At 39.3% G+C, this 17,070-nt stretch overlaps 1 protein-coding gene across 4 annotated transcripts in view; it reads left to right on the top strand.

Annotated features, from left to right (window-relative positions):
* The window catches only part of bsna (bassoon presynaptic cytomatrix protein a), a 107,935-nt gene that overhangs the window by 63,718 nt on the left and 27,147 nt on the right, over positions 1 to 17,070 (top strand). For all 4 annotated transcript variants that reach the window (XR_006928240.1, XR_006928239.1, XR_006928238.1 and 1 more), the window contains exons 4-5: positions 7,880 to 8,371; positions 9,630 to 16,208. Coding sequence is in view for 1 of the 4 variants with exons in the window: in XM_046870386.1 (XP_046726342.1) it covers positions 7,880 to 8,371; positions 9,630 to 16,208 (7,071 nt within the window). In the remaining 3 variants the exon portion in view is untranslated. The remainder of the gene's footprint in view (positions 1 to 7,879; positions 8,372 to 9,629; positions 16,209 to 17,070) is intronic.

The raw sequence follows: 17,070 nt of genomic DNA, 5'->3' as shown, positions 1-17,070 counted from the left end.
GGCCACAATAAAAACAAATTTGTTCATCTTGTATTAGAGCAGTAACAATTTGGTTCTTTGAGCACAATTCTCACATACTAAACACTGGATGTTCAACATGGCAACTGATGGCAAAGAAAACTCTGAGGATTTGAGAATTAGAATTGTTGCTCTCCACAAAGATGGCCTAGGCCATACCTGGGCATTATACGGCCCATGGGCCGCATACAACCCATTGGTTGATCGCGTGGGGTTTACTGTAAATTTTAAAATAAACACATTTTTAAATGTTACCTAATGCATGGACGTAAGCTGCTCTACTTTTATTTAGATTTTTTTTTTTTATTCACATGCATACACAATACAAATAAACAAATAAATGCTGCGTAGGTAGCGATCTGTTCACAGTGACAAAGGACGGTTGTCCAAATCTGACGGGGAAAAATGTCAGACTTTTGAAACTTATGCAAGAATAAGTGACTGAAATTGATGCAAATCAGAAATTGGTATTTTTGCATTGTATTATACATCAGCATGTGTTGTGCAAGTCAGTGCTAAAAATTAGCCATGTTATTGATGTTGTGACTAAAATAGTTCACTTCATCAGGCCAGAGTTTGGGACTTGAAAGCATTTAATCAAGAGTTCTGCGAGAAGAAAGGCAAAGGTATCACAGAGCTCTCAGGTGAGGACTGGATGGCAGATTTTGCATTTGCTGTTGATGTAACTGCACTGATGAATAAACTAAATACCAGACTGAAAGGCGAGGGCCTTTTTGTTCATGAAATACACAGCCTGGTTTGTTGCAGTTTCTTTCAAGCCAACTGGAGAGCAACACTCTCACTCACATGCAAACCCTAGAAGAAGTCACACCAACAACTGATCACATCCGCAGGTACGCATCCATGTTAGCAGCGCTCTCTGGTGTGTTTTCAAAGTGATATGATGTTTTAGAACACTCGATGATGAAATGCACATGATTTTCACTCCCTTTACCTGCAGTGTGGATAATGCACACATAATCCAGTGATTTTTAGCTAGAACTAATTGACCTGCAGTCAATTAGTTGCGACACTGGCAGAGCACTTTAAGTCAGGTTCACTGCTGGATTTTTACTCTTCTCTGAAGGAAGATAACATTCCAAACATGAGAAGACATGCTCAGAAGATGTTGGTTCTCTTTGGCTCTACCTAATATGTGAACAAACAAACAAATCTCCACCTCAGATAGTCAACCTGACTTTGATCCACACGTTAAAGCCCAGCAAAGACAAGATTTCTCCCAGTGAAAAATTATTTGAGTCACAATGGTAAAAATTTTCTCATTTTGTGAAAATTGATTGAATATATGACTTTCTTTTGTAATACAACTTCACTTTTTCATTGCTTAATCATAACATATACTCTTACCAGTTTGTCAAAAAGTTTGTCTGCTTTTCATAAAGAAATACAATTAATATTATGCAGAATTGAGTTCAGCCCTTTGGTTTGGCCCTCCACAACATGGAAAAAATAATTGCCCACCATTGGCCTAGGCTATAAGATTTTCCAAGATGGGACAGGCCTTGCAAGGGTCAATCAAAGAAGTTCAGTCCTCGTGCATTGCATCAGATGCAGAAGCTGTTTTTAAAACAGATGCACAGTGCTTTCAGTATTGCTTTAGCGGTTGCAGAAGTAGGCCATCCACTGGTCAGTGCTTAAACCATACGCCGCACACCGCCAAGATGACAGCTGCCTTGCTGAGGAAACTGAAGTTGAAGGTAATGAAGTAACCAAGTATGTCTCCAGACATGAACTTTATTAAGCACCTCAAGAGGGGGTTCTGTTGGGTATCCTTAAGAGAAAGCGCCATGTGTCTAACATTCAGCAGATCTGTGATGTCATTATGAAGGAGTGGGAGATGATCCCAGCAACAACCTGTGCAGCTCCAGTGAATTCCATGCCCAGTAGAATTAAGGCAGTGTTAGATAACAGTGGTGCTTACACAAAGTATTGACACTGTCAGCCAGCAGCACACACACTTCTGTGGTTTCCAGTTTGTATTTCTTTGCTCTTAAGTTTCCCTAATTAAGTAGTTTGCCAGCAACCTTTTATTAAAAACTGCACTAATTACCTGCACCTGACAGTACCAGTCATGACCTCCAGGCTCAATTGAATTCTCTGGTCCAGATCGCCACCTACTACGAGTGCCAGATACATGAACTGTCAGAATCGGTTCGCAAATTAGCACTCTATCACAGACAGATCCTCGCTGCTCAGACGCCTGCCGCTTAAGGCCCAACATCCCCACTACCGGCAACAACACCTCAGTATGAAGCTAATCTCCCAGCCCCTGAGCGCTTTGCAGGGCAACCTGGGGAGTGGCAGTCGTACCTGTTAAGCTGCAACTTTTAAGCTTCAGCCATCGTCTTTTCTGGATGAATGAACCAAGGTTGCCTATGTGATTTCCCTGCTTTTGGGCAAGGCTAAACTGTGGGACAGCTAAATGGGAACGCCAGGCCGCGGTTTGTGCTTCCTTCTATGTATTTTCTGATGAACTTCATAAGACTTTTGATTCAGCTACAGAATGCCACCCAATCCCTGTTCCAGAACACCCAGGGCCGGTGATCGGTAGCAGAATATGCCATGGACTTCCACACCACCACGGCAGAGAGCGGTGGGATTTCACAGCGCAATATGACACCTACCATGATGCTAAATTCCATGATAAATAACTTGCTCTCCAACTGAGCATTGAGTCAGAATCCCTCCCATCACCTTTCCTGATCTGAGCCTTTGATGGCCACATTCTCTACCGGGTCACCCAACGCACCAAGCCCTCCTTGTCTCCACTGCCAAGCACCATCGGGGAAGAGATCGGGGGTGGGAGTCGGTTGTCATTTAAACGTTCCCTCTCTCTCTCTCTCTCTCTCTCTCTCTCTCTCTCTCTCTCTCTCTCTTTCTCTCTTTCTCTCTCACACACACACAAACACTTTCTCTCCTTTGCTGACACACACACACACACACACACATATATACAGTAGATATACTGTGTGTGTATATATATATATATATATATATATATATATATATATATATATATATATATATATATAAAATCGGTAGACGCGATATAATATATATTATAAAAAATTAATTCAGAACTAAAAAAAACCCCTGAAATATCACATGTAAACGAACACGTGTAAAATAACCAAAATATGTTTTCGATTTTTCAATTATTCAAAGTAGCCACCTTTTGCTTTTTATGCACACTCTTGGCATTCTCTCAGTCAGCCTTATGATAGACTATATCTATTATATGGAATGGTTTTACAACAATCTTAAAGATTTCCTGGAGGTGTTGAGTACTTGTTGCCTGCTTTTGCTTCATTCTCTTATAGCAAACTCATCCCAAACCATCTCAACTGGATTTAGATCAGATGATTGGAGGCTGGGTCATCTGATGCAGCACTTCATAATTTTCCTTTTTGAACAAAAAACTCTCACCTTACCATAACCTTAAGGTGTGTTTATAGTCAATGTCCTGTTTGAAAACAAATGATCCCAAATGAAGTGCAAACCAGATAGGCTGGTATGTCTCTACAAAATGCTGTGGCATGCATTCTGGTTAAAATCACTAACAGTGTCATTAGTAAAGTACCTCACACCATCACACCTCCTGCTCCATGCTTCACAGAGGAAAGCACACACTCAGGAACCATCCTTTCTCTTTCTCTATGTCTAAAAAAGACACAGTGGTTAGAATAAAAAATCTCAAATTTGGACTCATCAGACCTAAGGGAAATTTTCCACTGATCTGATGTTAATTCCTTGGGTTTCTTAGCACAAGCAAGTCTCTTCTGCATGTCTTTCCAAAAGTAATGCTTTCTTTGCCACAATTCCACCATGAAGGGATCACTGCCACAGTCTCTTCTGAACAGTTGAAATATGTTTTAAAAAGGCCACTTGAACTTAAACACAGTATTTTTGTATATCGGCTGTTTCTGATGCTGGTAATTCTAAAACTTATTCTCTGCAGCAGAGGTAGCACTTGGTCTTCCTTTTCAAGGACTGTCCTCATGAGAGCCTGTTTCATCTTAGTATTTGATAGTTTTTGTGACTGCACTTGGAGATAAATTTAAAGTTCTTGTGATTTTTGATTGACTGACCTTCAGTTCTTAATGATGGACTGTATTTTTCCCTATTATTAACTGAATGCTTCTTGCCATAATATGGATTTGTTTCTGTGTGCCCCCTTTCCTCTGCATAAGCCAACTGATAGTCTAAAGCACATTAAAAAGGCAAGAAATATAACATTCATTCTTGACAAGGCACACCTGTGAATTAAAAAAAATATTCCAGGCGAACACAGTACCTCTTGGTTCTGTTAAAAGAATGTTATGAATGTGTACTAGCAGTATATTATATAAAATGTTTAAGCTATTAAACATATCCATATTAACATAATTTTCAAGATGCCATCAACAAACAAATATATATGTAAAACAATTTAAAGCTGGAGCAATATAAAACAAGTTTTTGTATGTTGTAATTAAAGCTATTCTTATACTATATCCTATACTGGTGTACTCGCTAAACACTGTCAGCTTGTGTTAGTTGTTTTTTATTCCATGCAACATGCAAATGAGGCATGTTTTGCTTCACCCATGTTTTTTTATGTTTCACATAAAAAAAATTAAGCGCTTTTAAAATTCTAATAAGGTAACAAATCAAATTAGATTTAATTTTACATGATTTGCATTCAAATTTACAGCATATTAACACTCAATTCTCCAATTTTATATTGTTAACAATGATGTTGATGGTTATTTGTGTACTGTTAGTAAGATATTTCTTTGATCTGATATTAATAAGACAATAGGGTTAGGTGGAGGAAGGGAAAAAAGAATGATCAAAGTGACAGCCTGTAATTACATGGAACACTGCCAGCATTCCTCTTTCTCTTCCAACCCCCTCCCTTCTCTTTCTGTCTCTATTTCTCTCTATTTCTCTCTCTCTCTCTCTCTCTCTCTCTCTCTCTCTCTCTCTCACTCTCTCTCTCATAGTTTTGTACATTCTGCTGTCATTTTTTTTTTTACTGTGCTAGTAAGGATGTAATCCTATTAAACGCAAGTGAACTGCCTGACATATGCACTGATGAGATACCAGAATACAACTTTGCTAATAAAATTAAAAACAAATTTAAATAAAAACTTTCCTGTTTTTAGTTCTGTACTCCTGATTGCAAGTAATCTATTTTTTAATGAATAGATGACACACTTTTAATAAAAAAAATCCATTCAATATTTTTAAATATAATTCTATATGTACAATGGATTACAGTTCATGGCCTTGATAGCATGTTCCAACAGTTATATAAAATATACTTTTTAATACTAAACCTACTAAATACTAAAGTACTGAGGTGTATATGCTTTTATACTTTAATGTAAAGCTGATTTTAGAAATAGAATACAATATTCTGACATGATGACAGTTGCAAGTTAAAGATTCCCTTCTTTCAGTCTGCAGTGACCCAAATCTATGGCCTATTTACTGTGGCTTTCTAAAGATTTCCTTCGATTTCCCCCGGCAGCAAAAAATTTAAGTGGGCAAGATATTCTCCCCTAAAATAGTAACTGATATTAACCTTAGTGTACAACTAATTGCCATACTTTTGTATGTTTATTAAAGTGTCGTTCTTTCCTGATTCACTCTCTCTCTATCTCCCCCCTCCCTAATTTTCAGCATATCACAGATGGTGCTTTGTAAGGTCTTTACTGCAGTCTATAATTAGCTAAATAAGTGATGTGAATCAGTGCCAGGTATTCACGACTGATCTCTCTTTCTCAGCATTTTTAAATAGACAGTGACTTTGACATCTGAACAGGGGTTCACAAAATGTATTCAATAAAATATATACAGTGGAACCCGCTTATCTCGACCTCGGTTATCTCGACAACCCTATTAAGTCGACGTTTTTGAAGTGGAACCGCCAAATTCTTGCTTTGTCTTAGCATTTTTTATCGGTTATGTCGATTCTTTTATGTCGCCGAACCCTGATATCTCGAGCACAAGGGGGGAAAAATTTGCCATTTAACGTCGGTTATCTCGGTGCAGCCACAGAAGAACTCGCGGAAGTGGCGGAAAAATCAAGGCTTACAGCTGCTACAGGTGTTGTATTGTATACTGGTGAATCTCTGCTGTTAGTTAGTGCACATATGCCTTTTGTTGTTAAATGTTATGCGATGAACGGGAGGCAAAAGCCACGCTTGGCGGCGCGGAACGTGGGATGAGCAGCAAAAGCATAGAATGAACACCGGCAGGATCGGGGAATCATGGTGCACTTTGGGAAGAAAAGAGCAGCCGTTGAGAGAGTGCCGGTGGGAAGACACGTACCGGGATACACATAAGCGATAACAACGACCGTCGTGAACCAACATATACCAACAATAACGGACATTGAGAGTGTGGAAGTTTAAATAGGAGCTGGTGATGATGCTAAACGAGCACCATATGTGCGCGATTGAAGCCGGGAGCTTTAGAGAAAGCGGCCGAGAAAGCACCTGACATGCTGAAGGGGGCAGAAGGAGGCATGGCAGGTGGATTCCTGACAGATAAACATGTACTGTATGTATTTTTATAGCATGTCTACATCAAACAAATCACGGCAACGCTGTTGTGTAAAAAAACCCTTCAAAAACAAGTGCATGCACATTCTCATTTATTAACACACATCATGTACATAAAGAAATTTGAAGCACGTTAATATATTGCCGACATTTTGATTTTCGTTTATCTCGATCATCGGTTATCTCGATGCTTTTTGGCGACCCCTAGGACATCGACATAACCGGGTTCCACTGTAATTTAAAATATAAGAAGTAGTATCAACAATTCTTTTTTCTCTCATGTTCTTAGTTAGCAAACTGCATTTTCTGTGGTGGCCACATGTCTAGTTATGCAACTAGTCATGCGATTATGCAATATTTTTGGGTGGCATATTGGAAAGAATAACTGACTTTGTCTAAAGCATTAAAGCTTGTTTATTTTTCTTTTTTAATAGAACTTAAATTTTGTTTATTGTTTATTATTTGTATGTTCCTATTCAACAGTTCCTTTTTTTCTGACACAGCACATATAATTCTAAAACTGCAACATGCTTATTACTAACTATAATAATGCAATGACATAATATGCAATCACTATTAAGCTATTAAATCTATTTTTGTAGAAACCTGATCAATTGATGATAACATTATAAACAATTTAAATAAAATGCCTGCTTGGTTTAATAATCTATAAAATAATATTTTATAAATAACAAAATACTGTAGTATAAATCAAATTAATGCAATACGCTTTTGTATTATATTGATTAAATTGATTAAAAAATTTTATTAAATATTTTACATTTGTTAAACCCCATTTGGGTAATACAGATTCTGTTCTGCTTATTTTAGCATACTTTAATAAATGTCTTCATTCCTTCCATCCTTCATTTTTTCACTCCTTAGATATACAAAATTGTCAGGATTTTCATCCATTAATAGAAATTCCTGAAGTAAACGCTGAAGAATCCATATTGCTAGATTGTCATAAAACTAGAACTGGCTGCGATTTTAAACATGGGCAAAACAAACGTATTTTGGCGCATGACAAATCGCATTTCCAGTACAGAAAAAAAAGCTGCGTTAACTCTAGTTTCTTTTTTATAACTCTGGCATTGTTGTGTATGTTTTCAAGTTTAATATTATTTAAAAAATGTGCTAAAAGTGTGAGGGGGAGACTAAACAAACTTAAAGAAAATCAGATTTAAACTATGTTCTGCTGTAAAAAAAAAGGATTGCATTCAGTTTGTTTGTTTTACACACCTTCTTTATAAGTAAACGTTTAATTATTTTATTTATTTATCTTTCAGAAAAAAGAATGGCTCTGTCTTAACTGTCAGACCCAAAGACTAATGTCTGGTGGGCTGGATGACTCTTCTCTTCATGCTCCCTATCCATCTCCAAAACACCAAGTGGGCTCACCCCGGCATCAAGTTCATCAACAACCTACTCCACAGCCAACAGCTCAAAAAGTATTCACTAATCAAGAGGAAGGTCCCAGCACAATGCTGCAACAGCAGAAAACTCAGGCAACTGAAGGAGCTGCTCATGTTGCTGCAACTAGTGTCAAACTGGCAGGAGATACGAAACCTCTCCTACAGCCCTCTTCGGCCCTTTCTACCACAACTAAATCTGTCAGTGAAACACAGAAGAAAGAAAAGACTCTGCCAAAATTGATCAGTGAGCCTGAGCAGAATTCTGCTGCCAATGAAGACACAAAATCTAAGAAAGGAACAGAACCCAGCGTGACCACCACAACTAAGGATGAGAAAAGAGACTCTCAGCGATCCAGATACTATGAGGTAATTTTCTATATCAGAGCATTGATTGATGGAGCAAAGTTTTCAGAATTCTCATACTTTCTAAGAAATAAGGCAAAACATTCCAGCATTATTTACAACTTTACGCATCTGGTAATTTGGCCCAGTGGAGTGCATTTGACAAATACCAAGCATGATTCAAATCTATTTGTTGTATAATTAGTACATTTCAGGAACCATTTAATATATCTTCTTAATGGAAATACTATAAAAATGAAACTTGGATATATTTTAGAGTAGTCAGTATGCAACTTTTATAGCAGTATAGATTTACTGTCCTCTGAACATGACTTAGCATACAGCCATTATTGTTAGCCTCAGATCATGATGCTACCATCATGCTTGACTGTAGGCAAGACACAGTTTGTTTTGGTACTCCTAACCAGGGTGTCAGGACACCATCTGAGCCACACAAGTTTATCTTAGTTTCATCAGACCACAGGACATGGTTCCAGTAATTCATGCTCTTTTACAGGTTGTCTTTAGCAAACTGTTTGCAAGCATGCTCACAAGAATGCCCTCAAACAGTTTGCTAAAGACAACCTATAAAATATACTCTAAAATATGTAATTTCTCAAGTATTGTCCATTGAGAAGCTATAATAAAATGGTTGCCAAAATATGAGGAGTGCACTCACTTTTCTGAGATACTGTAAATAGACTATAAATATAAATGTTACAGTTATGAATAAAATGAATATATATTTAAGCAAATGTGTGTCCAATTTATTAAATTGGCATTAAAAAAGAAGCAAATAATGATCTGTTGTGAGGTTGCAGGTTTTTGGACGCTAATTAAATATACATGTATACACCCATGTTCAACCTCATAAAAATTTCACTTATGTAATAAGTCAACTTAAGTTGAAGTCCAAAATCTAAAATAAAATGATTAAATCTTAAATCTAGCTCTGACCCACCTAATACATTTAAAACTTTTATTTAAAGCCAAGAGTAACTTTTTTAAAATAATTATGTTTTCCTAAATGCATGATTTTTAGCCTGAAACAACACTTACTTTTACAGAGACTGAGAAAAGTATTTTTTTCCGTAGTTACTCCTTTCAAAATAGAAAACTAGAATATAAAAAAATTACTCAACAAGCAAGGTAAAAAGAAGTAAAAAAGTAAACTTACATCGCTGGTTGTCTAAACCAGAATCAGTATAACATTACCATGTTACTTGTCAAATCTGATCATAAGTGATCAGTTTCTAATTAGATTTTTTTTTTTGTTCCTTAGGAAACAAGCAAAACAAACAGCACCCATGACCTATCACGGAGTCCGCAAAGTCTGAGTGACACTGGCTACTCCTCAGATGGGATATCAAGCTCACACAGTGAAATTACTGGCCTTATTCATGAGGAAGAAATTAAGTTAAGTGAGAAGAGTATGTCTGGAAACCTTACACCTCCAAGCCCTTCTGAAATAAATAAACTGGAGAGCTCCATGCGACCTCTATTAGAGTCAAAGGTTTTCTCTGAAGGAGAGAAAAGTTGGGACAAACAACGAGGTAGAGATCGGCACCTCAGAGACTCTGATGACAGAAAGCACAGGTCTCAATCACTATCAATTAGTCCAGAGCAATATGACTCAGATGAAGATCTAGAAGATATCATGGAAGAGGAAGAGGACCCAACGGACTGGGAGGCCAAACGAGAGCTCAGAACAGTAACTTCTACTGAAGAGTCCAAAAAAAAGAAAAAGGCTGAATCTGCTGACATAACTGATGAAGAGTTTATGCGAAGGCAGATCATGGAGATGAGCGCAGATGAAGAAAATGAAGATGAAGAGGATGAAGAAGAATTAGAAGAGGAGGAAGATGAAGAAGAGGAAGATGATGAAGGCTATGGTTACCAAAAGCCAAAAAAAATACATAAGCACATTAGTGACTCAGGGAAAGAAAAACGCCGTTTCACTCATCATTCAAGCAGCTTTGAAGAGGAGAGCAAAACTAACAGTGAAATCTACAAAGGATCAGCTGAGGAAGACCTAATTGGCTCACAAGGAGGTCTACGGAGATTCAAAACCATAGAGCTTAACAACACCAATAGTTACAGCCGAGATATGGAATTAAACAGTGAAAATGATTTGAATCTGGACAGAGAGCCTGAACTTGAAATGGAAAGCCTTACAGGTTCCCCAGAGGAACGATCAAGAGGGGAGTATTCCTCTACTCTTCCTCCTACAACTTCCAGCTACAACTCAGGAACATCTCCTACTTCTATATCCTCCATGGAGGATGACAGTGATAGCAGTCCCAGCAGGAGACAACGTCTAGAAGAGGCTAAGCAACAGAGGAAAGCCAGACACAGGTCTCATGGCCCCTTATTGCCAACCATAGAAGACTCCTCAGAAGAAGATGAATTGAGAGAAGAAGAGGAACTTCTGAGGGAGCAAGAAAAAATGCGAGAAGTGGAGCAGCAAAGAATCCGAAGTACTGCCAGAAAAACTAAGCGAGATAAAGAGGAGCTGAGGGCACAAAGACGAAGAGAGCGGTCCAAAACTCCTCCTAGCAACCTGTCTCCCATTGAAGATGCATCTCCAACAGAGGAGCTAAGACAAGCTGCTGAAATGGAAGAACTTCATCGATCTTCCTGCTCAGAATACTCACCTTCTATTGATTCAGAGGCTGAAGGGTTTGAAATGTCATCTAAGCTCTACAAGTCTGGTAGTGAGTACAATCTGCCTACATTCATGTTACTGTATTCTCCTACTGAAAAGCCAGAAACTACATCCTGTTCTACTACTACAACTACCTCCTCAACTGGAAAGCCTCTAAAAAGTGCAGAGGAAGTTTATGAAGAAATGATGAAAAAAGCTGAGATGTTACAGAAACAACAAAAGCAGCAACAGCAGTCAGCACAACTTTATAGCACCAGTGCCTATCAAGAAGATGATAGAAGAAATGGACAACATTATGAAGATGACTATGATTATATTGACCAAGAGGATGCAAGCTACGAGAATGAGGAGGAAAGTGATATCTATGAGGAAATACGTCAGACTTCACAAAACATTACCAAGCAGTTGGATGATCAAGTGGAAATGGATGTGTCTTATTCAGATAAACAGCTGCTAGACACAGGATCAGCTTTTGCTAAACTCCTGGAACAGAGTAGTGCCCTCCTCACCCCTGGCACTAGTCCTACACAACTCTCAGCCCCAGTATCATTTTCTGAAACTGGAACAGGAGGACGAATACCTGATGTCAGAGTAACTCAACACTTCTCTAAGGATGGACATAAAGATAGAATTAGAAGTCATGCTAGCAAAAGTGCAATCATACCTTCAACTGCTGCCACTACTATTACTGCATATGGCGTATACACCAGGGATGCTGTCCATGTCTCACAAACCACTACTAGTCAAACAATGACTTCACAGCAGTCCACCCTGTATGGCCAACATACAAGCAGCTCTGTCACAACCTCCACCAGTACAAGTGTGCCCAACAAAATAGCTGAAATCGCACAGGCTTATAATCAACGGGAGGGAAGGAGAGCCTCAGACAGAATCCAAATAAGGGATAGTGAAACACAACTTGAATCAGCAAATGAATTGCGTTCTCATAATGTCCATGCATACTACATAGGTAGTCCACCACGTTCTCCAACTTCACCTTCAACTCATATACAAGCCAGATCTCCTTCCAGGAAAACAGCTGAATTTTCAACCCAGACTTTCAGTCCCCCGGGGGTACCACCTGAATGTTCTGGCCCCACATCTCCTATTGTGGCACAGGCCACTCAGACACCTCATAGAGCTATCTCACCACGGCTTTTTAGACAACAGTCCTCTCAAGATGACACTTTTATGTTTATAACAATTGGATCAGAGCCAACAAGTCCACCAAAGCCAGTTACAGTTAACACTGCCACCTCTCCTTTATCTTCCCCAACAAAGTTTAGCCACCCTTTATCATTTGATGCTTACTCACCACCTGTTAGCCCTCCTGACACACCACCACACCAGCAGTCACCTCTGCATAATTTTTACAGAACCCATAAAGTTGAGAGAGTCAATGTTGGTACAAGCATGGTGACTGCTGCTAGCTCTTATGCTCGTGGGTCACTTTCAATGGAAAATATATCCCTATGCCGTATTTCGACAGTACCTGGCACTTCAAGAGTTGAGCCAGGACAAAAGACACACAGTGCAAGTGTGGCAGACCTAAGAACAGCTACAAAGTTATCTCCACTTATTATAACAGATCAGGGAATGGACTCAACATCTTTCATTCCAGAATCTCGAAAATATGCAAATAGTGCAGAAGGGAGCCCTGTTCGCCATTCCACAACTGTCCAGCCTCTCATAATGAACTTGAATGCTCAAGAACAGCAACATGCCATTGTTTCAACTGCAACAACAGTCAGTGTAACTGTTGCTGCCTCAATGTTTATATCACAGCCCAAGCATCCTGTAGTTTATGCTGATTCCCTTCAGAACAGAACAGACATTGGCCAGGGTGTGGGAACAGTGGTATGCCTTGTACAGAACAAACAACCAATCGACCCATCTATACCAAATATTGATGCCAAGCTTGAAGATTTAAGTATTCAACAACAACAGTTACTTAGGCAACAGCAGAAACTTCAACATCAACAGCAACTTTTAGAGCAGCAACTTCAACAACACCATCAACTTCAACAGCAAGCTTCTTCTTTTGCAAAGTTCAGTCTATCTAGTCAAGTTCCATTATTAAAGAAGGATCTAATTGTCACCCATACGAGCACTGCCCCTGTGGTCAGTGCAATATCTCCAGCTCTGGCACCTGAGTCTTATAACATTGGCAGTTCTATGGAGTTGAAAAATAGATCACCAGTTGAACCACAAGGTATGATGGTCCAGATGGACAGTGCTGCACAAGGAAAACGTCTGACACAGTTAATTAAATCGGAGGACAGCCAGGGTGCAAGGGATCTAACTGGGCAAATCAAGAAAGAGAGTCAAGTTGCTTGCTGTGATGTAGTTTATAATTTGCCTTTTGGTGGAAGCTGTGTGGGTGGACCATTCTCCCCAAAAACGATGGGAGATGAGATGGCAAATGTTAATGAACCATCAAGGCCTCCTTCTGCACCACCACATCTCTATGAAACAGAGTCGAAACAAGATAAACAAATATATCATGATTTCACTTTGAAATCATACACACTTCCTTTTCCTGGCCGGTTACAACCATCCTTGTCTGAGACCAATCTTGCAGAAGCAGGGCTCCAGTCTTACTCTTCTAAATCTAATATGCAAGCCTCTGTAGAATTATCAATGGATTTGAACTCAGTTAAGCAAGGGTATGAAGGAGCATTTCTTGGAATGGGACTTCAATACGGCTCTTTCACAGATCTTCATCAAGGTGATGTGGTAGCTCCAACTATCCCCATGCGCAGATACAGTTCCCTTTCTAACATTAGTTCAGATTATGGGTACTCATCCTGTGACCTTTCTAGTTTACCGGAATCTAGCCTTGCCCAATATAGTGCCACAACTGCTAAAGAGATTAGTAGAATGTGTGCAGCCCTCAATTCAATTGATAGATATGGCAGCCACCCTGATCTCTTGCAGATAGGTCGAGGAGGTGGTCCACCAGGCAGAATTAATCTGCAGCAAAGTATAAGACCCAGCTTTATATATGGTCCAGAAGGAAAGCCCTTTTCCCAAGCTCTCACCAGTCTCATTAATGCAAGACAAGCAAGCCTTAGAGCCATGTATCCTTCAGCAATTAGATCAGCAGATGGTATGATCTATTCAACTATCACCACACCCATTGCCTCCACTGTGCCAATAACAACTCAGCCAGCGTCTGTACTGCACCCCTTGTTAAGAGGTGTTTACAGACCATACCTTACACCAAATATGACGCCAGTGCATCTGGCCAGCCTCAATAGAATGCCTGTACCCTCTAGAATGTCTCTGACAGGACAAACACCTTATCGTTTTCCAACACCTACCCCAACTTCTGCTGAAAATGACCCAGTCCCAATTACCACAGAGCAGGATGCACCGATATATCTTGGAAAATCTTCAGTAAGCTCTACGGGTACTGGGAAATCTGTAGAACCAACCCTGCATTCTGCTGTACAAAGTAGCCTAACCACAACAAAGCCAACTCACATAGTTGCTCCAGTCAACACAAGTCAATCTCAGGAGCAGCCATTAAACCTTTCTCAGCCCCATCTTCATATACATGGTTCTTCCCACAGTCAGCTTCCACAACTATGTGTGTCATCACAGCCACCACCTCCTCCACAATCAACTGTAGCTTCTGCTTCAACTTTAGGAGGTCTTTCACAGGAAAAAGAGATAGAAGAAGAGCACCTCCATCGGCAACAGGAAACATTATTGCAATTAGAGAGAGAGAGAATAGAATTAGAAAAATTGAGGCAGTTGCGTCTACAGGAGGAGCTTGAGAGGGAACGTGTAGAATTGCAGCGGAATCGGGAGAAAGAGCATATGATTGTGCAACGGGAGATTCAAGAGTTGCAAACTATTAAACAGCAGGTTTTACAGCAGCAACAGGCTGAGAGAGAAAGTCAACTGGTTATGCAAAGAGAGCAACTAGCTCAGCAAAAGCAGCAGCTTGACCAAATACAGTCTCTGCAACAACAGCTTCAGCAGCATCTTGTAGAACAAAAGAGACAAAAGACTGCATCTGTAACTACAGGAACTAGCACCCAACGTATTTGTGACCAAAGTGGCAAAATTATTCAGCCACAAGATTTGCTCCCAGATTTACAACATGGCGATATTTATGTGCAATCTAGGTCACTGCCCAACTCTGCATCGGAGATGTGTCTTAGGCATAATGAAGGGCAAGCGGATAATAGGTCTATGCGAAAACAAAGATCAATGCCCCGTCTACAGGATGGTATTGAGGGAGAGGTAACAATGTTTTCCCTGCCCTCAAAAATTGTAGACAGCAGTGTACAAACAGATGATGAGGATGAAGAGGAAAGATATCTAATGTCTAGAAGAAGAAGGACTAGGCGTAGTGTGGATTGCAGTGTTCAGACAGATGATGATGAGGATAAAGCGGAATGGGAACAACCTGTCCGAAGAAGGCGTTCTCGGTACTCCAGGCACTCTGAATCAGGTGCTGATACTAAAACTGAAACTTCAACTCTACCTGCCAAAGTTGCATCATCTAGTATTGCTATCCAGACTATTCAGGATTGCTCTTGCCAAACAGAGACAGAACAGCTAGGAATAATATCCCCAGCAATCCATGTCACTGTTTCAGATCCCAACAAAGTTGAAATTGTCCATTACATATCTGGTCCAGAGAGAACCCAGAAGGGGCAAAGTTTAGCTTGTCAGACTGACCCTGAGTCCCACTCTCAAGGTGTGGTGGTTCCACAAATTAATGTGGCCACCACCATTAGTCCATATTCCAGCAGTGCACAACTTGTCGGGTCAGCAGATCCACTATCTTCTCGTCAACAGGCTGTTTCAAAGTTTGAGAGACGTAAACCAGATCCTTTAGACATTGGCTACCAGCAGCATCATCTGCACAATGAGTCCTTGTCTAGTGTGATTCGGCAACCACCCAAATCCCCTCAGGTGTTGTATTCTCCTGTATCTCCTTCATCACCACATCGCATCATAGAAACATCCTTCTCATCAAGTGAGAGGCTGAATAAAGCCCATGTTACTCCACAGCAGAAGTCATATACAGCTGAGTCACCACAGAGGCACCAGAGTTTACCCCGACCAATGAAGAATGTTCAGAGATCCCTGTCAGATCCCAAGCCCCTCAGTCCCACAACTGATGAACAAACAAAGGCAAGGATATCCCTTTACCAGCAACAGGCACTTCAAAGTCAGGTATGTATGCATATTTTTACATTTGGAATAATGAGATAGTTAGAGGAAAACTGTATTTTTTCAAGTAACCTTAGAATTTTTGTAGGAATGATTAAAATGTCATCTTATCCTCTTATAAAGTAAAGTGAATATGTTCTAATTAGTTTAATTTTTTATTAATTCACATGAACAGGTTTTTGCTACTCATGGAAAAGTCCAGATAATTCATTTTATTTCTTGGTTAAATTAAACTAATTATGTTAGTTATTATTTTTCCAATTGTCTGATGTTGCTGATTAGTAGATATATGTTGGATAAAATAATATGCAATCAAATCTATAAACTGTAGATTGATGTGTGGCCTTGTCTAGTGAGCAGAAAATACAAATACGATAAAACAAATACAAATAAAATAATATGCAGTACTGAGTAAATAATGCAGTAACAAATGCCACAACTAATCACTTTACAAATTGTTATGCTGTTCTTATTGGAATAAGGAGGTGGGTCAGTGTGCATGACTTCTTTGAGAATAATAATGCTTGACCATGTATTTTCCAAATTCGTTATAGGAGAAGACTCAAAACTCTTATATTGGCACATAGTACTGACTCAAATGGTGCAAACAATTTTGCCACATATATGTTTAATAAAGATACTTTTATATAAAACTGTGTTTGTTCTGTTTGCAATTGTTTTGTGTCTATGAGAGCAGAGTATTTGATTTAACATTTTGAGAAAAGAAAATCAAAAGTTTGAAAAATAAAGGCAATATATTACAGTTTTCTCGCTCATAATTAGCAAGGGGGCAACCATTATTGGAGGGCACTGTGTATAAAGCCTTGTTCATTTATTAAACTTTAGAGTATTAATATGGAAACTA

This window comes from Silurus meridionalis, chromosome 17, assembly GCF_014805685.1.
Source record: "Silurus meridionalis isolate SWU-2019-XX chromosome 17, ASM1480568v1, whole genome shotgun sequence".
Taxonomy (NCBI): Eukaryota; Metazoa; Chordata; class Actinopteri; order Siluriformes; family Siluridae; genus Silurus; species Silurus meridionalis.
The sequence above is the reverse complement of the archived record's forward strand: the minus strand, read 5'-3'. Positions and strand labels throughout refer to the sequence as shown.